At 32.0% G+C, this 27158-nt stretch overlaps 1 protein-coding gene across 1 annotated transcript in view; it reads left to right on the top strand.

The window, feature by feature from the left end:
• LOC118199075 (neuronal acetylcholine receptor subunit alpha-7-like) overlaps nucleotides 1–27158 on the top strand; it is a 434684-nt gene that overhangs the window by 389552 nt on the left and 17974 nt on the right. Inside the window, exons 5-7 of the mRNA XM_085818930.1 lie at nucleotides 7040–7296; nucleotides 15184–15378; nucleotides 22591–22677. Coding sequence (XP_085675056.1) covers nucleotides 7040–7296; nucleotides 15184–15378; nucleotides 22591–22677 — 539 coding nt within the window. The remainder of the gene's footprint in view (nucleotides 1–7039; nucleotides 7297–15183; nucleotides 15379–22590; nucleotides 22678–27158) is intronic.

The raw sequence follows: 27158 nt of genomic DNA, 5'->3' as shown, positions 1-27158 counted from the left end.
CGTATTTCCTCAGAATGCACAATACTTTGTTTTTCACAATAAATGAATTGAAATTCTTCAGTAACGGAACCTGGTGCTGATTTTTATGATGAAGTTATACGAGGTGTCCAAAAACACTGACCTCCGCTTTTATTCCTTATATATGATCGTAGACACATAATATAAATTATAAAGTTACGTAAAATATACAGAATTTTATGAAATAAATTTTATAATTTTCAGAGAATGAAATTTAAAGAAATGCAAAATTTACATATTTATAGTGCCCCCTTACAGAAAAATTCTCAGTTAGTAAAATGTGACTCATACACTGATAAGTTCATGAACAAAATTTCAGCATTTTTTCATAAATGTTTGCACATATATGTTTAAACGGCTAAAATTCCATAAGCCGGTAAGTTAGCGCCAAACTATTTTTTTTAATTGAAAATTTTAAATCCTTGTGCACCACATAGTATTATTGCACAAGGCTTACAGAGGTAAGTAAAAAAAAAATACAACACAACACAAAATAAAATAAACTTACAAATTCACAGATGATACGTAAGAGATAAATTTACAGAAAAAAGAGAAAGCCATTTTATGTTGGACAAAAACATGAAGAGGGGTAGGAAATGTAATATTCACAGAGTTTAACTTAGAAATGAGTTCCTTTCGTCCTTCCTTAAGCTTTGAACAATAGAACAACAAATGTTCGACATTTTGCACTCCCCCGAAACTGCATGAACACAAGTCTGTACTAGATAATCTAAATCTCTTCAGATATGAATTGAATTTACCATGTCCAGTTAGAAATTGAGTAACTTCAAAACTGCAGAAAAAGTGTTTATTATTCAGTCTGTGAGGAATGGAAGGAAAATATAGTTTAGTCAAAGAGGCAGTAGTAGAATTCCTGTATAGTTCATTCCACTCGAGTATTGTATCATCCCTACTTTTGTTCTTGTAAAATGACTTAGGAAGTATCATTGGAGTAATTACTTGAAGATGTGTAGCTTGTTTTGCCAACCAATCAGCCCGTTCATTTCCTAGATTGCCAGTGTGGCCACGTACATGAGAAAAGATAACATCAACACCTTTATTATTAAGGTCTTTAAGAAGAGCATGGGAAGTCACAATTAATTTATTATATGAGAAGATATTCCTAAGAGAAAATAAGGATGAAAGAGAATCAGTGCGAATAAGAAATTTAGCACTTAGCGAACAGTTGTTAGATATCCACTTAATTAACTCACTAATGCACAGTAGTTCGGCTTGGAAAACACTGCATTCATTGGGAATTCTAAAGGGTTTGTATTCTAGTTCAGAACCATTATGGAAAACGACATAAGCTAATCTAACTCGATTATTAATTTTACTGCCATCCGTATAACACACAACAGGGAAATTATCATCAACAGAATTGCCATTAATGATAGTTTGAATTGGCAAACGATTGGCAGGATGACGAAGATCTTCAAACAACACCTTGGCATCGAACATAAATTTGCTGATGGTATCTTTAAACTTTTTGTCATTCAAAACATGAAGGTCAATCGGAGGAAATCCTGAAATTGCGAAACAGGCTTCATAGCTAATTGTTCTGTAGCCACGCTCAACTCTTAGTAAAATTCTTCTTTGAATTCTGCAAAGTATACGGGAATTAATCTTCTTTTCTAAAGCTGTTCCCACACTCTAGAAGCATAGCAAATAAAGAGGACAATACCCTGCTTATAAATCATATCAATAACATTAAATTTTAAACCAAAAGTATTGCAAGAGACACGATTAAGTCCTCTAAGTATATTTTCACATTTATTGGATAAATACATAATATGATTTTTCCAACAAAACTTATGATCAAGAATAACGCCTAAATATTTAATTTCATTCACCGTTTCGAGTAAGGTATTATCCAAGTACAGTTGTTGGTTTGTATAGCTGACATGCTTTCTTTTAATTATCATAATTTTAAATTTATTAGGATTGAATTCCAATTTCTGTTCTCTGGACCAATTGGAAATAATATTAAGGGTGTTTTGAGCCGTATTAAAGAGAGTAATGGGACACTTCTCTTGAAAGCAAATTAGTAGATCATCAGCAAAAGCAATTGTTTTACAACTCGGACAATGTGAGTGTCTATTGAGTAGATCATTCATAATTAAATTCCACAATAAAGGTCCGGAAACCGAGCCTTGAGGGCAACCTCTTTCCAAAATGCGGGAGGATGAAACGTGGCCAAGGGAGAGCAATGCAGATCTGTCATGCAGAAAATCTTTAATAAGGTGGTAATTATTACACGGAATACCAGCTTTCCTTAAAAAAACAAGTATCCCAGGCCACCAGGCGTGGTCGAAAGCACCTTTGATATCAAGAAACACTAAAACTGTGTGTAAATTTCTCTTCTTACCTTCGTCCACTATGTCTTTAAGTACAAAAGAGCAACTTCACAACTCTTATGAGGGGTAAAACCAATTTATTTAGCAGTTTTTTATTATGCAAGAACCAGGTAATTATATTAACAAACAGCTTTTCTAAGCATTTTCCTAAACTGGGAAGAAGACTAATGCATCTCAAGTTATCTAAATGCGGGATACGAGGACCACTATTCTTAGGGATTAAAACGACATTCGCTGTTTTCCAGCAACGAGGAAATGAAGCAAGCCTCAGACAAGTATTGAAGATTTTGGAGAATAAATTTGGAAACATTCTATGAACTTGCTTCAAAATTTCGTTTGAAATAGAATCAAGACCAGGAGCTTTATTGCATTTAAGTTTTTCTATAACATTATTAATTTCTGACATAGTAAATGGAGGATCTGGATTAGCCACATAATTTAACGAAGCTTCAGCCCTAATCATTCTATGAAACGAATTATCCGTGCTAAAATTGTCCGTGGGAAAGCTTCTGTTAAGAACCTCATTAGCAGTTTCTTCAAGCGACTTTGTACAATTACCAGATGGGAGATAAATTCCACTGACTTCAATTCCTTTCATAAAACTTTTCTTTATACCATTCGTATATATTTTTTTCCAAACATTCCTTTCATTTATACTCATTAGGAATTCTCTCCAAGACTTAAGCTTTGCATCCTGGAGCTTTAAACTGTAACTATGCCTTAAGTGAAGATATTTTCGTTTATATAACACTCTAAGAGTAGGGTTACGATTTCGTTGAAACTTACGTCTAGCAGCGTTAACCTGTGTTCTCATACAATCGATTTCAGTAGTCCACCAAGGTACCTTATGAACCCTTGACATTTTTAGAGGCATGGAAGCCTTAGATGCGTTATAGAGAATCGAGACAAAATTTTCTAGTCGAGAGTTTAATGCATACTTATCCGTACAGCACTCAATAAACTGCGAAAACTCATCAATTGACTGCTTACATGTATTGTAAAAAATATTCCAGTTAGCTTTCTTTACACTGAAGACAATTTTGCTGTTTTTTTCTGTCATAGAGAGTGTTATTAGAAGCTAAAGAAAGTTCAAACTCAATCGCACAGTGATCAGAAAGGGATTCATAATCTGGTTGACACCAACACAAAATATCTGCAAGAAGATTAGATCCCACAACCGTAATGTCAATATAGCTTGAACCTTGAGTACTACAGAAAGTAGGACCACAGTCTTCGTTTAGAACGAACAAATTATTCATACTTAAAAATTCACAAAGTTTCACCCCTCGAGAATCTGAAACTGGACTATGCCAAATTTCAGATTTGCTGTTGGCATCCATAGCCCAAATCAATCTATTACAATTTTTTGAAGCTAATGCTACATTAATTTTATGCAGATCCAAGTCGATATTTCTATTAGGTTCAAAATAATAGGAAAAAAAGATAAAATCTTGAGTATTGAGAGTAACATGAATAACCACCATATTATAATCAAGATTATTAATATCAAGCAGAGTAGACAGCTTTTGATTTCATACAATAATAGCAGCTTTAATGGTATCACTATTAGCATCAAAGTAAACCCGGCAAGAGGAAGGCAAGTTGGGAAGAGAGCATTTATAAGAGTGAGGCTCCTGAACAAGAGCGATATCAATGTTAGAATTTTCCATATTTAAAACAAGCTGCTGAGTAGCCATTTTCGAACGATGAAGATTAATTTGAATAATTTTAAGAACAGAAATGGGAAAGTTAGCCATAATTAATTTGAGAAATTATTCTATTCTTCATAAAAATGTGAGAAGGACAATTTTCCGAGAAAGGCTTATGCTTGACATCAACTTTCTTGCCAACATCCTTGATTTTGCTATTATAACGAATGCAATTTACACAAGCTTGGGTTTCTTGAGTTTGGCAGTGCTCACTTTTATGTTCTTTTGCACATTTGAAGCAAGCAACAGAATTTCTGCAGTTAGCTCCTTTGTGAGTATAGCCAAGGCATTTAAAGCATCTATTTATTATAATAAACTCCTCTACTTTACAAGCCGACCACTCAAAATGCAAATACCCCAAAGGTAGGCATTTTCTGTATAGCTCGGGTTTCATTTCGACAACGATATGCTTTGAGTTTTGGAATTTTTTAAGAGTAAAACAGAATTTCATGTCATTAATACATTCATTACCATAAAAAATGTCAGGATTTTGATCAAAGAGAACAGTTAATACATCTTTATCATCAATTTCATTTGGCACATTTTTAATAAGTAGAGCAGGATTTTTCTGTCTTGGAAGAGAAGAAATTAGTTCAGGTTTGTTGTTGATTTCATCTTTTAGTTTATGACGATCAGTTGAGGAAGAGCATTGCACTAAAATTCTGTTATTCGAAATCGTCCTAATATTTTTTATACCTAATTTCTTTTCTGTCGGATTAATTTTTTCCTTCAAAAGTTTTTTAACATCAAGGGATGTAAAGTTTTCCAATTCAGCAGCTGCCGAAACAAGCAAATTACAATCATTTGACTGTTTGTTTACATTTTCTCCCCTAGATGGCGATACCACCTCAGCATAAGAAGATCTCATAACAGAGGTTTTCAAACTTGCCACACAAGCTTCGCGATAATTAGCAGATTGTAATCTTTCAAAATTTTTAATTATAAGAGATTTTAACTCACCCAAAGCCGTCCTAGCATGTTCACGCAGCTCACCGTTTATATTACATTTAGATGCAAGTGCTGTGTTGATAGTATCATAATGTTTTTCAAGAGACGCGTAAAACTCGTCAAGCTCTTTATCCGCCATCTTGAATCAGTTTCGCCAAACTATTTTGGCCTTCAAAATTTGGCGAATTTTTTAGGCGGTAATGAAAGCACTAAAATGTGGTTTTTTAAACGTCAACAGAATAGTAACTTTTAAGTTTTGCAGTAGAGAAACGCCGTTATTTTATGTAAACAGAATAGTAAAATGAGATGATAAAATACTAGATGAGTAAAACAAAAAGTCCAACAGCTTTGCAAGTAGAAGCATAGTCCTATATATATGTAATTCATCACAAAATAGTAGAATGAACAATTCTTGTAAATAGTTATTAAGTAAATAAATGTATACACTTATCAGATCAGAGCACTGCAAAGTCAGTTTTAACATAAACAGAATAGCAAATTATGCGTATTCAGCATCATAAACTAACTAAAATATTCAAGTTACTATCGTCGTGGAATTCAACACACTGAACAACTTTCGTTCAAAGCTTTAAATATTCCACATCTCTCGATTGCCACATGCAAGAAACAAAACAAAAGAAAATTAACTAAATAAAATTAAATGAAAACATTCATAAATTATAAACTTCATGTCATATGAAATCCAACATTCTCCTATCAACAACAACTTAACCTTCTGGCAAATATTTATATAAATATAATATTAAACATATATATAACAATAATATTAAACAGTAAAACTTTTAAAAATAAACACAGTATTTCAAAATTAAATTTAAAAAAATCTGGCTACACTAAATTCTCGCTCTTACAGTTACCGAAATAAAGCTCTAGGTTTGCCACAAGAAAACATACAGCAGGAAACCAAAAATCGCGCCAAACAAAAAACTCTCGCTAAACTTGGCTTCACCCCGATTATGGAATTTTAACCGTTTAAAAAAGTTGGTGAGGGGTTGATCATAAATTAAAACGCGAATGCTTACAACTAGATTGCAGATGAGGGGATGCAAAAATGCAAAGACATATAAAATATAGCTCTGCTTTTATTTATGAATTTACAAAACTAACTTTCAAACTCATACTGAGGCATACTCTATGACTTTTTGTTATAAAATGCTGAAATATTTTATATGACCTTATTAGTGTATGGGCCACATTTCGATAATTGAGAATTTCTCTGTATTGATAATTGTATTGATTCTGTATTGATTGAGAATTTTTCTGTACTTTCTGAATTTTTCTGTAATTGAGAATTTCTGAATTTTTTGTATAAAAACGTAAATTTTTTTATTTCTTTAATTTTAATTCCCTGAAAATTTATTTCATAAAAGTTTATATCTTTTTATTCACGCATATTTCTAATTTATATTATATGTCTAGTAACATATTTAAAGAACAAAAGCAGAGATCAATGTTTTTGGAACACCCTCTATAGTTAAAATACCGCTTGTAAACCATTTTATATGGTTTAATAAAATGATTGAATAATTTAATATAATAACAGTATTTCAACCATAATCGAAATTTGAAATTTCTTATCTGACTGGTGCATTTGTTTCTTGAAAAACTTCTAGAAACACCATCTCCAGATAGATAGTCTTCGTAAACACCTTATCGTTTAATGAGGAAATCTTGCATACAACAATGAAAAACAAACAGAATGAATAGTTTCAAACTGTATCAAACTCTGTTAAACTTGATTTTATGAAAACGCAATTTATGTAATTTGATCTTGATTCATCTTGGATTACGCATAATTAATTACTATCTGACAAGACTGATCATCCTTAACGCAAGGAAATTTTATTCAAAATTAAGGAATTGGAATTTGGATATTTTTAACTAATAATGTTTGAACTCAGCTTTTCAAATCCTCATTGTATTTATTATATCATTTATTTAATAATAACTATTGATTAATGAATAAATGAGAATTATTTGTTGCAGCGCAGACGAGAAATTTGATGGTACCTATCACACTAACGTCGTTGTGAGAAACAACGGAAGCTGCACATACATCCCTCCTGGAATCTTCAAAAGCACATGCAAAATCGACATTACGTGGTTTCCCTTCGATGATCAAAGATGCGAGTTGAAATTCGGATCCTGGACCTATGATGGTTACCAGCTAGATCTGCGTCTCTCGTCTGAAGATGGAGGAGACCTTTCCACATACATCACGAATGGGGAATGGGAACTTATTGGTAGATTCATTCATCTTTTCCTCTTTATTAGTCAGGAAAATTTTAACATTTCAGCAAAACCATAAATGTATCTGATTTGTTGACAAATATGTTTAAAAGCCAAAACACTATAATCTGCCAACCAATAGAAATTCTCAAATCATACGGAATAGTTAATTAACGTTAACACATTCCAAAGTTTCCAATATATTTCAAACGTTAATTTCTGCTAATATACATTATATTATCATGGATTATTTTGTGGAAAAAAGACATTAGTATAAGGCCATATCATAATGCTTTCGGACTAACTATGTTGATAAAAATAACATTATTTACCTGAGTTTGAAAGTTATCTCCTTTAAAAAAGAGCATGTATAGCAATGTATCGGTCCCAGCATTCAGCTTCCGCTGTAATACGCATTGAAGCGATTTTGCAGAGTCCACACCATTTTGCGATTCGGCACTAGAGATGATCCTGGTTATGAAAGATGGATTATCTTCGGCCCAATCATGCAGATCTTGGGAGACAGCAAATCTATGTTCCGTTTGCTCAGGGATCAGCAATTGAGGGACATCTTTAGAGGCAACAGTCGAGAACGTATATTAATATGCCCATATAATATGTTCAGATTTAATGTTAGCAATAATATGTTCAGGATTATCCATTCTGAACCGTTTGACTTACCAATAATGCTTGCAGCTGATCGCCTGCCGACGATTCACAAGCGCTAATTCTTACAAATTAATTTCAGATTTTCCACGGTGATCCTCATGGAACGTCTTTTATTTCACTCGTTTTCTTCAAGGGATATTCGTTCATTGGTTCTAGGCGTAACTATACTTGGGAGAGAGCCTGGAACTCGATACCTTCCTTTCCCTCATCGCGAAAAGGATCAATATGGTGCTGTAGGTGTAATGTTTTAAACAGGCATTATGTTGGACGGCCGCACACCCCTGCATGTGTTTGCAAAATGAACCCTCACTAGTATGAGGTATAGGCAAGAAGTATTTAAGCCCTATTTTTGGATTTTCAGTGTCGCAGTTGAACCTGGGCTCCCATTAATGAACGAAAAATTCGCGAACATGGGACAGGTGGGGAACTGACAGCCACAGGGACTGCTCCCTGCCTCCTGTGCATTATGCTTTCACGCAGCTCGACGTTTCTGGCTGTCAGAGGGAACCATACCCCATATTAGACTCTTTTTCAGTTCGACATCACAGGATTTTAGGTAATCCTGCATTATGAGCTTTACTGATCATCATGAGTATGTAAAATGACTTGAATGGTATATTTCTTTATCTATTATGGATGTATATTCATATCAAATTCCATAAAAGTCTGTTCAATAGTTTTCAAAGGTTCGTCGTAATATGCAAATTCTCTTAATTTATTGTATGAATCTAGTTAAAACAAAATAAATTTATTTAATAACTTCACAGACTTTCGCCAGTTTTGTGATATCTAATGATCAAAGCTATCAAATGTCAGAAAACAGGCATTAAAATTTACTCGGACAATGGGCAGGGGCGTTATTAGAGAAATATCTTTCCTGCAGAGCTACCAAAATTGTCCTTATATAAATTACTTCTTAATACTTAGATCTCATCTAATTGACATTCTTATAAGCCTGAAGGAAGAATATTAAAAGGTACAAAAAGGAATTAAGACACAAATAACATTTTAACTAAAATCAAACTTATCCATGTGCAATTGTTTTCTTGACACTTATCATCATAAATAGCACCATGATGAATCTTTGAATGTAAACACAAAACTTTGACAGTATTTAAAAATAACAGCGTAGGTGACTGTTATTTTTAAATACTGTCAGCGTACTTGCTTCATTTCATAATATTTTTAAAAACGTGCTCCGCCGTATAATGTTAAACTTCAGTTTTAGAACGTTAATCTCAATTTTATAACGTTAATAAATCGTTAGTTTAAAAATAACGTTAAATAAAGTTAATTTAAATAGATTAATAAATCTCGAGCAACATTTAAAACAATTAATTAAAATACCACATTCCTTGAATTTAACTAAATAAAAATTAGCTATATATCGAACAAAATTTAATATTATAATTAAAAATCTAAAAACTGAACTCGGTGGCGCAACAGCCGTAATGGGCCAAGGCCTGAAGTGCCGAAATCTTTCTTGACCGGTGGGCCCCAGGATATGTAAGCATATGCCCTGAACAAGTGGTCAGCTTGTCGCAGGACCCTCAGGGTTTAAGTCCCCAAGAGAACTTGGTACTCATTTTGTCGACACAAAGGTAAAAAGGCTGTGTCGACCTTGCGCAGCCGGGGAATCGAACCCCGGACCTGTTGTGCTGCTGCGTAATGCGCTAGCCACTGCGCTACTGGGCCTCAAGCATTGTAATTAACTTGCCATTATATTTTCAAATTTCGTATGACTTTATTTACTTTCGAAAATTCTCGAAGAAGGAAAAAAGAATTTACTTTTCGTTAAAATAAATAAAATGCATCTTATGATTATTAAATTGCCACATAAAATGTGATCTAAAAAGATTTCAAAATGGAGTATTATGAATTCCATATAAATAAAAATAATTTTAGCAAAATTACATGTAAATCGTTTTACCACTTTTATAATGTAACATTAAAGGCTTCAGCTAGCGAAAAATCTGAAAAATAGGGTAACAGAAGTACGTCCGTTTAACATTGAGCTAAATGGTTATGTTGCAATTTGGAATGGTTTGGCGACTAAATTTTGTTACCAAATGTGGCGATAAATCGCCAAAAGTCGCCAAACTTGCCAAACTTTTGTTGACATTTTCATCCGCTCTGTGTCTAACTGTAACCATTTTTCTGCTATCTTCATAATTCTGAAGTTCATGAACTTCTGGTTTTATTAGCGGAAAACTGAACCAACTGTGATTTGTCTTCATCGTTATTACTGAAAATTTTACCATTTAAGAAGTTTTGCAAATTTTGAAATAAATGATAATCCGGATGGTGCAAGTTCGGGTTATACGGAGGATGCTACATTATTTCCCAGTCAAACTCCAACAATCTTGTACGTAGTGCTAAAGATGTATGAAGCCTTGCATTGTCGTGGTTGGAACACAGTTTCTTTGCGATTTGCCAATTCTGGCATTTTCTCTTTGACTGCGTCCACCGATTTCATAAGTTGTTCGCAGTAAACATTTGAGTTGATCGATTGGTCGCTTAGAAGCAGCTGGAAATACAACTTATTCGTGAAAATCGCGCTAAAGTGACAGCATGACCTCTTTCTGATGCATATATAGCTTTTGATATCATGTGTGCTGATTCATACTGCTCGGACCATTATGTCTTTTGATCAATGTTATTAGATGATATCCACTTTTTATCACCACTCGGGCCTAGTCATATGATGATTCAATTTAATTATGCCTTTTTATCGTCATTTTATCGTCAACAACTTAAAAAGTCCGGGAAGAACGTTGGTGTTTTTTTTTTTTTTTTTTCTTTTTTTTCTGCTGATCATGTAATGATTATTATAGGAGCTCCTTTTTTTTTCATCACCAGTGATAATTCGTTTCGAAAAAGTGCCAATTGCATTATGTCTTAAATACGTATTGCAAGTATTGATTCACTGGGTTAAGTGATTTATTTTCAATTCATTCGGAACCCAAATATGGAGCTTCTTAATGAATCCAAGACAACTTGTACGATTTTGAATTGTTGTAACAATGTTGTGTTCAATTGTTGTTTTCAATTGTTGTATGATTTTCAATTGTTGTTTCATTTAACTTTTTTGTAATAACGCGCTTAGTCATACGATGATTCTATTTAATTATGCCTTTAATTTTGTCATCAACAAGTTAATGAGGTCGGTGAAAACGCCGGTCTTTTTCAAGTAAAAAGGTATCCAGAACGAAATTTTTTAAATCAATTCTGATACACGTTTTCTGTTAAGATCAACACCATAAAAGTTATATCTCTTTCTGGCCTTCAGCCGCTTTCTTGCCTTCATTAAAATAAAAGAATAAAACATAATAAAACAAAATAATATATATAAAATATATCGAAAATGTTTATTTTTGCTCCCTCTTGTTAAAATTCAACATAAGCTAACCGCTGTAACCAAAAATACGCGGAATTTGCTTGTACAGCAACCTAAAAGTCTGAGCTGCTAACTCTCAAATGCAAAAAAAAGTGTTTGAATGACAGAATAATAGCAAAATGAAAATAACTCTATCTATTTCCGTAAACTGAAATTACTTCCTTGCCAACCCAATATTACATCATACACTGTATCCCTCGATTTATACGGAAGATAGGTTCCGCACAAAACCGTGTAAATCGAAATCTTGGATTTTGCTTTGTAAAACCGTGTAAAATAAAAATCATGCTAAATATGCATAATTTAGTTATTTATTTACATAAAACAAAAGTAAGACATCTTAAAATAAATAGAGTTATACTCCGTTCATAAAATAAAACACACATAGGTAATAGAAGTACATATTTAATTTATTTTATATTAGGAAAATATAAGGTCATTCAAAAGAATTATTATACGTTTAACCACTGTCATCATTTTCATGAACTATTGTCTTTTCTTCTTGATTTGTATGATGTCACTTTCCTCACTTGAGCGTTTTTGATAAGATTCTGATTGGCGAATTAGGGCAGATCTCAGATCGACAGGACTTTGTAGTGAAATTCGAAATTAATAATTGCCTAATTTTTTTCCTAAATCTTTATAAACCTTCTCATATTGATTTAAGCTCTTACTAAGCTCCCGTTGGAATAGGAAAGCTCGTTCAACATTCATGTTGTATTGTAAAAAATCATTACTTAATTTTCTTCCCAGTTCAAATCCTACGCTGTGTGAACGCAACTGATTCAGATTGCTGTTCATCAGAATGTTTGTCTTCACTGCGTTTATTTGTTTCCTGAAACATGTTAACTAACTCACCTCATTTAGTTCTTCATCAGACGTTATTTCTTCAATATCTGAACTAAATCTCTTCAAAACCTTCTTCTCCTATAGTTTAGGCCAATTTAGTGATCTAAGAATATTCCTGCTCTAATGGTAATCTGTCATTCTCATCTCTAACAGCATCCGGCCATATTGTTGTCCAGCATGCGTTGAGCGTTGATTATTTAATCTGAGTATATGACAGTCTAACATGCTTAACCAATCTAAGACTATAGATTTCTTCGAAGCATCCATAAGAGTAAGAGATTCGTCATTCTCCATTTGTTCTAAAATATACCTGAAGGTTTGTTTGATATGTACAATACCTTAAAAGTCGAAATTATTTCCTGATTTAACGGCTGCAATAAGTTTTATTCTTTGGTAAAAAGCCAACTTATACATTTTTGTGTTGCAAATTTTGAGGATGACGAAGTGCATTATCAATAAATAGAAGAGTCTTAAAAGGCTTTTTTACTTAAATAATTTTTGAAATCCGGGACAAACGTGTTATGCAACCATTCAGTGAAAGCTATAGAAGTGACCCGTGCTTTCTTAGCCACTAAATAAATGGGAAGCTTATCTCTGTTTATTACTATGAGCGCGGTGTTTTTGATTTGTTAATAACCAATGGTTGCATTATATAATCGCCTAAAGCGTTGCAACAGAAAATAATTATTATACGACTTTTCGCTACCTTATGACCACTAGCTAAATAGGTTCTTTCAGGCATTTGTTTCATTCAGAACAACCGAGACTCGTCAGCATTGAAGGGTCTGATCTGAAGTGTAGGAGTTGGCGGCAATGATTTCAGCAAATTTTGCTGGATATTGTTGTGCTGCATCCAAATCAGCAGATGCACTTTCTTCTATCAATCTTAGATTATATAAAGAATGTATTTGTTTAATCTATCAAACCAACCATGACTTTCGAAAAAGGATATCTTTTTTTCATCTGAAGAAGTCGGCGGTGACTGATTCTTAAGTGCTTTATAAATCTAAAGCCTTATTTTCAATAGCATTAGTATCAATTGGAATTCGTTTTCTGATTTTGGACTTCTAACTATATCACTAATGCCTTTTCTATATTTCCGATTGTATCATCCCTTGCATATGGAATTATGCTCTTACTGCTGGAAGTTCCAGCTGCTACACTTTTTCTAAAAGAGTCTTCATTTTTTTCTAATTGTCCTTATTGTGGCTTCATTCATGGAGTAAAATTTAACAACATCTGTTACCCTTTCTCATTACATAGATGATCTAATATTTTAATTTTTGTTTCTAAAGAAATAACGTTTAATTTTGATTTTTTTATCAAACAGTTTCGCATTAAAACCTTACAAAATTTACGTAAACAATAAAAATGCCACAAAAAATATAAATGTTGAAACCTTATCAGTAATTATTCAAATATGTAGATAAAAATGATGTAAGCTTTGCTGCTAAAATACTGATACTGCACTAGTTCAATGAATCAGATAGCGTTGCTTAAATAGCGTTGTGAAAATACATATACATGTAAGATAAAAATGTATGAATCAAAATTATAGATTAAACTATAAACATTAATTTTTCCTCTCTATTCTAAAATCGTAATAACTTCTTTGCATTGCGTCATTTCTAGATCACTCTATGATCGGCGCAACTCTGATGACGTAATCATTGGGAACTGAAACTGTCCTTGTAAACCAAAACTTTTCTCTTCGCGTGCTTCCATATTTCATAACGACGCACTTCAGCTTTTGCCCTCTACTCTGCTAAGATGTAATTTCGCTGGCTTGCTTTCTATCTAAAAAATATCAAAAATGTAAATCTTCTGTGGAAAGGCACGACTAGAGTGCCAAGTGATTCTGGCCACAAATATCAATTGGAAATAAAAATGGAATTAAAACTGCCTCGACTGTCAAGTTCTTTAAATACTACGCAATCAAAATTCTTCTTCAATATGGATCTAAGCACGCATCGACACTGCTCCGGCTTTTCCTTGTGCTTTTAATATGACATACATACTACGGGGATTCCCCTTTTACAACACGAGGAATCCCCATCCTTGTTGTTGCTACCAGTGTTACCAAAATAATGAGATTAAAAAATGACTTCAAATACATGTATTTGAGTATATGCAACCGAATATACACTTTTGTCGAGTTTTTGAAATTCGTTAATTTTTAAACCGTGTGAAACCGAAATCGTGTAAAACGAGTACAGTGTAAATCGAGGGATAGGTGTATTATCGCTCTGCTTATTATTATACTATATTCTTCAACAGCAAACTGAGACGATAGCAAGACAGCTAGCATAGTTTATTCAAGGATCTAATATTTGGAAATTAACGGTTTTAAAATTTTGAACACTATAGTAATCTAAAAACATACTTACTAATATTTTCTGAAATTACCTAATTATATTGTATTTCAAAGTAATTTTTACAGTCAAACTCGATGTATCTTTAAAGAACTTGTCTGTATTTTGTCCACCAAATTTTAATAAATTATATGAGCTAAAGAGACTCTGCTTTTCAGAATTTCATTTTCAGTTTAGATTTTTGAGACTTAACTTCAGACTAAACTGCTGTTTTACTATTAGCAGTAGAGGCGCTATTATTCTTGAAACCCGCTTTTTGTCCTAATTATTTTTCAAAGCGTTGTCACCAAATTTTATCTAGATGCATTATTTACAAAAAGAATTAAATATTGATGAATTTATATTTAAATTTGTATGCTCCTCTCACTGTGGGAAAAAAAAAAACTAATAAACTAAATAATAACGAACTAAATAATAACTAAATAATGAAATAAATAAACATAAGCAGAAATAGCAATTGGTAATAATATAACAGACATCTGAAGTATGATACTTATTATTTAACACTTTTGCCATGTGCACATCAAGTAATTTCATTTAAAATAAGTTAAAAGAAGTAAGTGATGTTAACTATTTACTATATAATAATGTTGTTTTCTTCTTTATCCCTACAGCACTGCCTGGCACTCGCAATGTCATCGTTTATGCCTGTTGCCCCGAGCCTTACGTGGATATTACTTTCTACATTCATATTCGACGTAGAACCCTTTATTACGGATTCAACCTCATAATCCCTTGTGTACTCATCTCTTCTATGGCACTTCTAGGATTTGCTCTTCCACCTGATTCTGGAGAAAAACTCACCCTTGGTATAATAATTTTACAGTCATTCCTAATGATACGTTAATTATCTTGAGAAACTCATACTTGGCTTAATCAATTTACATTCACTACTAATATAAACTAGATTCATTTGTAAAAAACAAGCACATATTCTAATATTATAGCTTTCTATATATTGTTAATATAAATGAATGTAATGAATGTTCAAATATAAATGAATGTTCAGATATGAAGAAAAACCTTCGTACGGTAGACGTCGCTTAATGTGATCGCGGTTAATATTTTCATTCGGTTATTTTATCCAATTGCTGAAGTCTTACCTATTTGTAGACGAAAACATGGAAAATAAATCGTGGCTTCTTGTGATCAACATTTCCGTTAATATGATCAAAATATTACGGAATAAACTGTTTTAGGATGAAGTAAAATTGAAAAATAAAGTCAGAATATATTTTTAAAAAAAGGCCACATTAATTTGGCCTAGATTTTGACAGCGTTCAGGCACAAATACCTCTTTAGCAGGGACAAAAACATTCTGCAAAAATTCTCTTCGTTTTCCTTGCTATTCAAAAAAGAAATCCACAAAACAAAGGTAGTTTTTTTTTGGGGGGGGGCTTGATTTTTAATTTCACATTGCATTTCTGTTTCAACGAGGGATGCCTTCCGAGTATTAAAATTAGAGATTCAGCATCGGACAAATGTTAAGAACAGTTCATAAATGAACTTCATTAAAGACATTAAAGACACTACGAACAGTTCATAAACAAAGTTTTGCCTTTTCCTAACTAAACTGCTGTGAAAGTACCTATTTAGATAGTTCTCTTTTTATTGTTTATCGCATTTTTTATCGTTTAATTTTATAATTGCGTTAATGTTATAAAATTAATTAGGGACAAGCGTTTAAAAGACCTTATTAAGCGGCGCCTACTGTATATTTTTAATGTGTCTGATAACTAACAACGAATTTCATTTACAGGCATATTTAAGATTTTTCTGTATTACGAATGTATCCAAAATATTCAAAATATCTCATGCACCGAACATTCAGTTTTATGCACCTCTAAGTTCTGTCTGGTATTATAACCAGTAATTAAGGTGTTTCATTTTGCTGTATTGATAGGTATTTTGACATTAAATAACATTTAAATTTATACCGAAGACAATAAATCTCACATTAAGGTAGCTTTGATTTTGTATAGTTAAAAATTAACCAATATTTTTTTTTACATTTTTTTCCATTTATACATATTTAATCAAGCAAGTCAACAATAGTAAGATAATTTAGCATTGAAAACCATAAATATTTTCAAAATGTTGATTATTAATATAATATACAGTTAATATAAATACTAAAATCCTCTCCACTGAAAAATATGATTCTTGAATTTATTTTTCGATTCAAGAACTATCTGATAAAAGCTTATATAAACTTCGGTTAATATATATGGTGTCCACGAAATCTCTGGATAAATTTACCCTATTATTAGGAGCACCCTGCAAAACATAGTGCTGTAAATGATTGTGATGCTATTACACATATATTAAAGTTTTTTCCAGCACTTTAGATTTTTCCTGCACTTTGTTTTGGTTTAAAAGTTTATATAATGGGAAGATTTTGGGGATCTGAAAATCCTTATGTTTGAAGGATTTGAAGCGGGGCAGTCCGAAAGTGAATTATTGGAATGGCGAAATGCATGACATAATTTTGCGATCATTTTTCTTCAGTGAGAAACTAATAACTGTCAGAGTTTACCTCGATACGTTGTTAAATTTCATTTACTTGCAGTTGTAGAACTGTCAACCAAAGGACATTTTGTCACGTGTCTAGGTTGCGTAACTTGTGTCGCATGTCACAAAACCTTTGAACCTTACTCGTGAAATTGGGACGAGTACCGAAGGTATAAGTTCTTCCATTCCCATACAAAAAGCACTTAAAGCTGTTCAGAGATTTAGTGGACACCCTGTAGCTTACGTATAGTATTTTAATATCATTTTAAGGTCCCACGAAATAAAATTAGCTTTTGCAGATAAATGAAATACAGATAAAAATTTGCAACCCACTCTGAAATCTAGACATGTAACTAAGAATTCTTTCGCTTATAAAAGAATGTAAGCAAAATGTTTCTACTTCTATCTCTAATAACAATGCTCTCTGATGAATTCTTTTCCTTCAATGCTAACTGTTGAAACAATTTAGTATTAGTAAATCTAATACGAAACCATCAGCATTCGGATGAATTCATTTTAATCCCATATATATATATATATATATATATATATAATTTTACATTATTTACAAAACATTACTTATATATAATTTATAAATATTCAAGAATAATAATTAATATAACCCCATTTTTGTTTTCTGAGATATCAGAAATCGAATTTTTTTGCAGAATTCTGTTTTTACGATACAATAATCAAATTTCGATAAAATTATTAAAATATTTGTTCAAATTAAAACCGCAGGATATAATTTGTAAGGCTACGATACGGATTTATGTAAACTATTGTGCCATTGCACATTGCTTTGTTTCGTAATTACGAAATATGGGTTTTTTAGGACAAGAAAACATCAACCGAATAAGGTTTTAACGCTGATCTGAATAGAATTACGACACATATTCTCTATAAAATCAAAATCTATTTTATCAAGAGTATGTTTAAAAGATTCACTTTATAAGTTTCAATTCTGAAAAATGCATACCAAGACGGAATTTTCATAAAAATTGTGTGATTCATTACACATAGAAAGAAAACTATCCTCTAATAAAAAAAAAAAAAACAAGTAATAACTCAAGACTTAAATATTTTATCATTTCAGGTAACGCCCAAAGTTAGAAAGGTATAAGAATGTAAATTGCTGTTAGCATAAAAGAACCACCAGAGAACATACAGATAAAAAAAAAATGGAAAACTTTAGAACAAGGACAATTTTTTAAAAATAAAACTGCCACATTCAAAGAAATCTCTTATCCGAAATAAAATAGCAAAGAAAGTGAACATAACGATAAGGGAAAATAAATGTAAACTGTAAGAAGATTGATGGGCCGGAAAAGTTAGGCAACAAATACTTAAAAATGGAAAAAAAAGAAAAAAAAAAAAAAAATCTTCACAGCGGATCGAACAGGAAACGGCATCAGCACAGAAGTGAATAATGTTCGACAAACTGTAAAATGAAACAAATATACACTGTGATTTAAATTTTGATGTATGGGGGATTCAGGTGATTCTAAAAAAACGTAAATGTTAGGTGTTTTACTTTCTACGCAAGCACGATTGAATCTCCTTCCGATTTTCATGCTTTACTTGAAAATCAGGTGCTGCTACTGAGATGAAATTTAAGTACTTTCTTGCCGAAGTGAATTGCGGTTTCGTGTCATGCAACTTTTAGTTTAATGGATCTAAATTTAAGTAAATACAACAGAAACGTTTCAGTCTTTCAGCACATTATACTAAGCCTTTTATTTAAAAAATTATCTAAAGAAAAAAGGATAGGATTTGCTCACTAAATAATCAAATTTGCTTAATAGCGACATTTATCTTCTGAGGCATACTTACCAAAATTGCAATTAAATTTTAAATATTTAAAATTATTAACAAAATAACACATTTTGACGAAAGTTTTTAGTTTTTTAATTAAAGCTCTATCAATTTCGAGGATAAATAAGTGTAGGCTTCTTTTCTTCAGGAACAAAATAATTTTTGCAAATCGAGAGGATAGTTGACAGAATGTATCTTACTAATAACATTACTGAAATTTCAAACGTTTAAAAGTCCAAAATGCTTTTATAAAAAATTTAACCTGAAATTTTAATAATTCCAAGGATTACTCTGTACAGGTTCTAAAATTTTAAAGGAAAAAAAAATAGGTTTGTTACAACGAATGCAGGTGCAGTTTGTCGATAGTATATAGACTGATTTTCTGAAACCCATTTCAGATACTGTCTAAAAAGTAATAATTGTATTTAACAATATTTCATACATTATGCGCAGTCCTCCACGATAAGTTCGTCACGGATCTGTTCTTCAGAAATCGCATATGCATTCAGACATTTGTACCACTGCCTAATAAATGAACAAATGCCATTCTTGTGGAATTTTAAAGGTTGGTTTTCGACATATTGATAGACTGCGGCCTTCACTTCAATAACAAGAGTGAGATCTTTGCTCTTTCAACACTGTTTTTAGATGTCCAAAAAAGAGATCATCACGAGTTCATTGAAAGGGAACAATTATATGTTCGTTTAAACGCCCTTCCATCAAGAGTTCATTCAAAGGGAACAATTATATGTTCGTTTAAACGCCCTTCCATCAAGAGTTCATTGAAAGGGAACAATTATATGTTCATTTAAACGACCTTTCATCAATACTCTTGAGCAATTCATCACTATTGGTCTTAAGAAACATGTGTTTCCTTTCCTCCTACGAAATATTTTAGCTGCTTGATATGCTTCAGCACTGAAGAACTGTATAATAGCATGCTGATTTTGTTCAGACATGCGTGTATGAAGAATTCCATCTTCCTATTCCAATTCTTTCAAAGACAAAAATCGTAGCCACATGATTTTTACTGTACAAGAATATGGATTGTATGCCATGATAACACTCGTACAATTATACATCTTTTTCATTACACCATATTGCAATTATGGTAAATGAACGGAATTTAGTTGATCAACGCCTGATAAATGTTTCTTACGGCTGTACTATGCATGATTTAAGCATCGTCTCAGAAAATTTCGCTTTTAGCTGAAAGTGAACTTCTATTCACACCATATTTTTCAGTGTCATCTAGAGCACTTCATTGAGAATACTTGGAATTTCTTCTCAGTTTAGATTTGGGGAATTTACATTTAAAACAATTTGGATCACTCTGCATGTGTTGCAAATTTAAATTTAAGGGTACAAGTAACCCTCTTATAACACGGTTTCCTGCAACACAGTTTTCTCTAGCACGATAAAAATTGCTGAAGTTTTCGTAAAGCACGACACCGCAGTTTCATCTTGACACGTTGTAGAGTTCCTCACTTTGTAAATTTAAGTTAATGTTGGAAGTGAAGAATCTTAAGAACTGATAAGCGAATAATCGCTTAAGTTCGGTGACAAAAACAACAAGATAGAAGGGTAACTAACCCTTTATTATTCCAATAAGAGTTAACAAAACTCCGCCTGGAAGTGTACAAATAAAGCCCTCACTTGGACTTGAACTTAACAGACTAAGAATTAAACTAAAACTAAGATTAACTAAAGAAATATAGCCGAAGCTATCAAGATTCAAATCGAGTTGGCCCCTTAACTTATTTGACTACGAAGCTTATTTGACTACAAAGCAAGGACCTGAGTACGGCCGAGCATAATAACAGCTATGAGAGAGAGAGTGGCCAAAAAGGCAGACGCACGTAAATCAGAAATTCTGATTCTCTCTCCCTCTGTAAGTAACTTCGTGGTTTAAATACCGCTCCTCATTAAATATTCAGCAAGATTCCAAAACTACGTTCTGGCCGGAAGTAGTAAGTTGAAGTTAAGAATTTGAGAGGAAAGGAACTTTAACTTAAAATTTAACTGTTAATAAAATTAACATAACCCTTACAACGTTACTAAATATGCATAAATCGTGTTATGAGACTTTATGTATGTAAATATTCGATAACACGTATTTTATTCTAAACAATTACAACACTAAGTTGCATATCAAGTGATACAAGTGAACAATAACAACGTTTTATTTATACACACAAAAATAAAATAAATTCTGGGAATACCCTCATTCGAAATTTATTTTAAATTGAGTCTTTGTCATCATTTACACAGTATTTTTCTAGCAGATCGCATAAATTACTTATTCGTAATTTCTCAGAAGAAATTTTTAGAACATGTCGGTATGTCAAAATCGTAAAAACAACCTTGTATTTAACGTAGGTATAATGAAACACTCAATCGATTTCGAGGGCAGCTAAACGTCCCTCCTCATCAGGAGAAAGAAATACCTAGAAAGAAGAAAATAAAGGAGAAGGAGTCACAGAAACACGTGGTCCTTATCAGCACTGCACGTGGTTATAACTAGATTTTTAATCAGAGTTGCACTGGCCGCCTACTTTTACTGAGCCAGGCTATCTGATCGAGCATGAAAAATTAAAGAAGTTAAAATAGGGGGAGGCGAGGGGCAAATGCACCTTACGTTCAAAATCTGAACTTCAAATTTTGACCGTAAGGTGCATTTGCCCCTCTTCCCCCTATTTTAACTTCGCTAATTTTTTCATGCTCGATCAGATAGCCTGGCTCAGTAAAAGTAGGCGGCCAGTGCAACTCTGATTAAAAATCTAGTTATAACCACGTGCAGTGCTGATAAGGACCACGTGTTTCTGTGACTCCTTCTCCTTTATTTTCTTCTTTCTAGGTATTTCTTTCTCCTGATGAGGAGGGACTTTTAGCTGCCCTCGAAATCGATTGAGTGTTTCATTATACCTACGCTAAATACAAGGTTGTTTTTACGATTTTGATTGTCACATTAGCGTGTTTCTCTTCTAGTCTATGTCGGTATGTGTTACTAACTAACTTTCTCGTATTAAGAAGTAATTATTTCGAAACTGAGTCCCAAATTGTACGTCTAAAAGCAAGAAAATAATTTTTAAAAGAAAAAAAAAATATTTGGAGATAAAAATAAAATTTTTTTATTGTTTGTTAAAAGTTGAAAAGGCATCTGACATTACAAAAAATTTAAATTTAAATGAGGCAGCAGTGAGAACCGTTAAAAATCTGTTTTGATTTTAAAAGCTTTCTGAACGCATCCCTCTATATTGTACTGGTTGTTAGACTCGTATAACTCTGTTTAACACAACCCGGGATTTTCTAGAAAACTACGAGTATCTACTATGTCGTAGGAGAGATATCTTAGTGAAACAACTGAAGTTCTTAATTACCTTTCTCATGTGTTGTTCTAATAGGAGCTGTAGTCTATCACACACTTATAATACTGTTTGATAAAATAATTATCAAAAATACATTTAATTTTGCAATTACATCAAGCATGAATTTAAGAGCTGCAGGAATTAATATTTGAAATAACCGCACTATTGAAAGGACAATGGAAAAACACTTAATATGGTCTAAGAAACCACATCTCTAAGTTGTATGTTAATTTGAGTATTGTATATGTTACGATCCATGTTCAAACCTTATTCGGTTTAATTACCTGATTTATAAATTTCTGTTAATTTCTCATCCCATCCCCTCAGGTGTGACTATCCTGTTATCTTTGACTGTATTCATGCTGCAGTTGGCTGAGGCAATGCCGCCCACATCTGACGCCGTCTCTATCATAGGTTCCCAATACTTCGATGTTTTTAATTCTTGTTTAGCCTTCTTTCTATTCATTTGAGAACTCTGTAATTTGTTTTGTTTAATATTTTGGACTATTCGTTTGCGTAGTAGCATGGTATGCTGTAGCTGGCTAGCTAAAATTTAATGTGAACTTTTATTGTAATAAAGTATGTGTTGTACAGAGAAGATGTTCAGTTATGTATATTTAAATCATCTACAAATGTGTTTAATTACAGAATGTTATTTAATTTGTAAACGACTGTTTGCTTCCTTATGTGTGTGTCGCGTAATATTTCTTGAAAAATCAATCAGTGTTATAAGTCATTTACATTCTTCCAGGTGCATGTAGCACGTGCATAAGGTAACGTAAGTAAATTAAGTAACTGTTAATATACGTAAGTAAATTAAGTAACTGTGAACTTAAAACACACACAAAAAAAAAATAAAACTTTCCACCATTTCATTAAATAAGATAAACTGACATACAGATTTGAAGCAATGAAAAAGGAATATCGCCAAATCGTTATTAAGTTGCGCCAAGTTGACAAACTTCATCATAAAATACGCCAGAATGGCAAACTCAAAACCAATATTTCCGCGAGAAATGTTTCCCCCCCCCCGTCTGCTTCAGATTACAATACATTTGAAAAAAAAAATAAAAAAACCGATCAATTAATATGTTTTATTAGTCGTTTTTAAAGAGGAAGAAGAGCTCGTTTTATTATCTGTGAAAATTACAAAACTTTATATCTGATATATTTTTATATGTCGAAACCTAAAAATGATATACGCCAATAAAAAAAAAAGGGGGTGCGATTTAAAAAATTTCACCAAAATTTCGGAAATTAAATTGAAGTATCATATGAGTTTCACTGAAAAATGATTTTTTCTCTTCGATGGTGCATAAAAATTCTAGTACGTGTTCGTTAAGCGAAGATATGTGCGAAAAAGTTTTTAAACATCAAATAGAAAAATTTTAATCGTATTTTGAATTTCTCTTCGCCATAATGCATTGTCATCTACCAAAAATGTGTGTTCAAAATCTGAACACTATAGCTCATTATGAAGGTTAAAAACTGACTACAAAATTGCAATCAGAGTGAAAAACAATGAATAAATTAAAGCTTACGAAAAGAAAAATTATCATAACAATTGTATAACTGAATTTCCTTAGAAATCTTATTACTTTCTTGTGTGAACATCTGAAAAATAAATAATAATTATACAAAATCTATATTAAACAAACTGAACAATCATCATACATTTGACAATGTCAACTTTTTATTCAGGGTTGGGAGAAAATTTTGTTCATTATGCTATGAATTATTTGCATAGGCATTCTAACAATGGCAAATAATAAAAATTTTAAAACAATGAAATAACAATTGCAATACATTAAAATATTAATTATGAATATTAAGTTGAAGGAGTTAAGATATGTAAAGCAGAAGAAAATATAAAATGTAATTAATTTTTCTTACTTAGAACAGGTAAATTAACAAACCAATTTGTGTAAACAAAGATAAAAAATATAAGACGTAATAAAAGACATAAAATTTAGTATAATTACATATGCATTAAAAAGAAATTGCTGTACTAGGAAGATCAAAATTAATTCCTTATATTTCAAGTGGACATACCAGTGAAAAAGAGGAAATGGTAATAAAATGTAGTAATAAAACTTCTAGTAACTAGTAAAAAAAAAATAATAAAACTTCAAAAGATCATAGATGATCTTTTTAAAATATGGAGATAATATTAAAGTGGAAATTTCAAAAAATATTATGATAAAATGGTATGGGCAATGAAATTGCACATAGTCTTCATCTAGGCGGGGACACAAGCAGTTTAAGTAACTATATATCGTAAGTCAAGTGTATTAATAAGAATGTGCAGAAACCCGAAATCTCCGAAACGACAAAAACAAAAACAAAAATTTAGAAACTATATATTAATATTATAGGCCTAAATCCATGAAGAATTAACAAAGTAAGCTAGAGAGTTAAAAAAAAATTGGAATCAGCGGTAATATTTATAAATTTACTGTACTAGTTTCGAGCGTTTGACTTCAGAAACTTTTCCTTCAGCTGCAGGAATGAAAATGACGAAAAACAAACCTTTGCTCAAGAGATACCAGTCAAAAAAATAGATTGCAAATTTCGAGTAAGTTGCGTTATAAAACGAAATCACGGCTAGCCTTTTACTGACAAAAAATGAAAACAACTACCAAATAATTTCCTTAAGATCTGAGGGTAAATTCTAATAGGAGTTTAGAACATGAAATAGAACTGAAAGATTTTTACGAACGTAAAACACCTAATTTATCAAAGAAAGATTTATTTTTAATAGGTCTGACTGAAGAGAAATCAAAAATAAATATTTTGACCAACAATGTTGGGTAACAGTTGATTTATGTGTTACTATTTTAAGAACATATAATTTATGTTTCTTAATGAAGAGCTTGAAGGCACATCTAAGTTGCAAATTGCATATGAAACCGACTGGCAAGGAGTCCTGTATATACTCCAGGAGTTCATATTCAGTATGAGATCTGAAAATGCGCAGACATGAAAGTAGCACAATTATTTAAGTCTCTGTACAGTCTGATAAAGTGAAACCTTCATACTGGCGTCTTACCTTTCTTTCATTTATTTATTATATATTTTCATCATTATAGTTTAATATCTAGCTTTTATTTCAGTAATAATTCAATCATTTTCTTCGAACACTTTCTTATTCTTTCTATAACAGTCTTACATTTCATGATATTTAAGGCAGATAAATGTTACCTTGGTTGTAGCTTTGTTTGCTTCATTAAGAATGTCACTGAATTCGTAAACTCTTCATTTTTTTCTTTCGTTTTTTTCTTTCATTTTTTTTCGTTCATTTCAGGAAAGTATTATGTGGAATTTATGCATTAAGTGACTGACATAATGTATATTTGTATTATTCTTCATTAGATTGCAGCCAATTAAATTCGCTTTCATAAAACACTATATTAGGCTTATACAAACATGGAATTTCAGATCATTCGACTTCAGGTTGAGGTCTCATCGTTTTAAAATCCTGCCTATTTTATATTTCATTTAATAAAAAAAAAAAAAAAAAAAAAGATCAGACCCATGGTTAAAGAAACTATACAGTTTCGCCTTCCTCGACGAAGCTTACGATTCAATTGAGTTTTACTTCTTCTATCAGTCTCGTATTTTCTCCATATTCCGCGCCCAGGCGAAATAGTGGCTACTCACGCTGACTGCCATCTCGAACGGCGTGCGTTCGAATGCCGGAGAAGGCATGGATGTTTGTAAGCGTATAGTGTCTGTGCTCAAGGGGGCGCTCAAAATACACTGCAAGCCACACTAATAGGCGTGCGAGAAACAGGACTGTCCCCAGGGTGTTCCATCCAGAAATCAAACCTGGGGCTGAAGTTTATCAGTTAGTTAGGTACAGCAATACCTCAATCACTTATACTACAGAGCTGCTGGCCTAGGTACGTTTATTAAATTTTATTATCTTTTGAAAGTGTTGGAACTTTAATTGCTGGGGATTTATGGTTTATTTAGAATTTATTTTTATGAGATTTTGTCTTTGCATTTATTCACTACTACACTTTTTTAAAATTTATGTCTAATTCTTTTTTTACATTTACAACTTGTTGTGCATTTAATCTCTATATGCACAATTGGATATTTTGATCCACTTGTATTAGATAAAAAAAATTTTCTTTCATTAAATATTTTCAGTTTATACTTACTTTACAAATCGCATTATATATATATAATTGACATTTACATAAATAAGTCAGATCCCTTGAAGCTTTCAAGCACTTAGTAATCTCTGAAGTCAAGTGCAAGCACAACGCTTTTCCCAGTTACTTCAGAGTAAAACGAAGCTAGTACCAAAAGCAAAGATTAGGTAGTATATTATTAGATATAGATTAGGCGATATAATTCTCTACAGCGAATACCTCGTAGAAATGAACCAATAAACTGTGTACATAGTTATTTCGTAATCTCAAAAAGGCGCAATCATTAAGCATGTAATTTTAATGCATCAATAAATATCTTCGCTAATATATTAGCTTAAGTTATTATACAAATAATATAGAATAGTAGGTTATGAAACATTATCTAAACCATAAATTACTGCACGTAATGTTTGTTAAAGTATATTTTTTGTACTTTTAAAAGATTAATTAACGTTCTTCATTTGTATGGAGTAAGTAAGTATACGTAGATTGATAACAAATTAATAATTAAATGCAAAGATACTAAAATGAAGAAAACCACAGACCTGTTAATGAACACGCATACATTAAAAGCACTGTAATTTTGAACAATTTGTTTTAAACCAATACTTATTTTCTTGCAAGATGAAAATTTTGCATTAATTATACCTCATCCGTATTCTCTTCCTGAATTCGGATGCAATTTGAGGGAAAATTGAATTTAATTTAGTTAACTGCATTTCGAAATGCATCGGT

Source organism: Stegodyphus dumicola, chromosome 6, assembly GCF_044657685.1.
Source record: "Stegodyphus dumicola isolate Sdum_Otavi_A_Nest chromosome 6, ASM4465768v1".
NCBI classification, from domain to species: domain Eukaryota; kingdom Metazoa; phylum Arthropoda; class Arachnida; order Araneae; family Eresidae; genus Stegodyphus; species Stegodyphus dumicola.
Note: the sequence above shows the minus strand (reverse complement) of the source record. Positions and strands in the feature narration are given on the sequence as shown.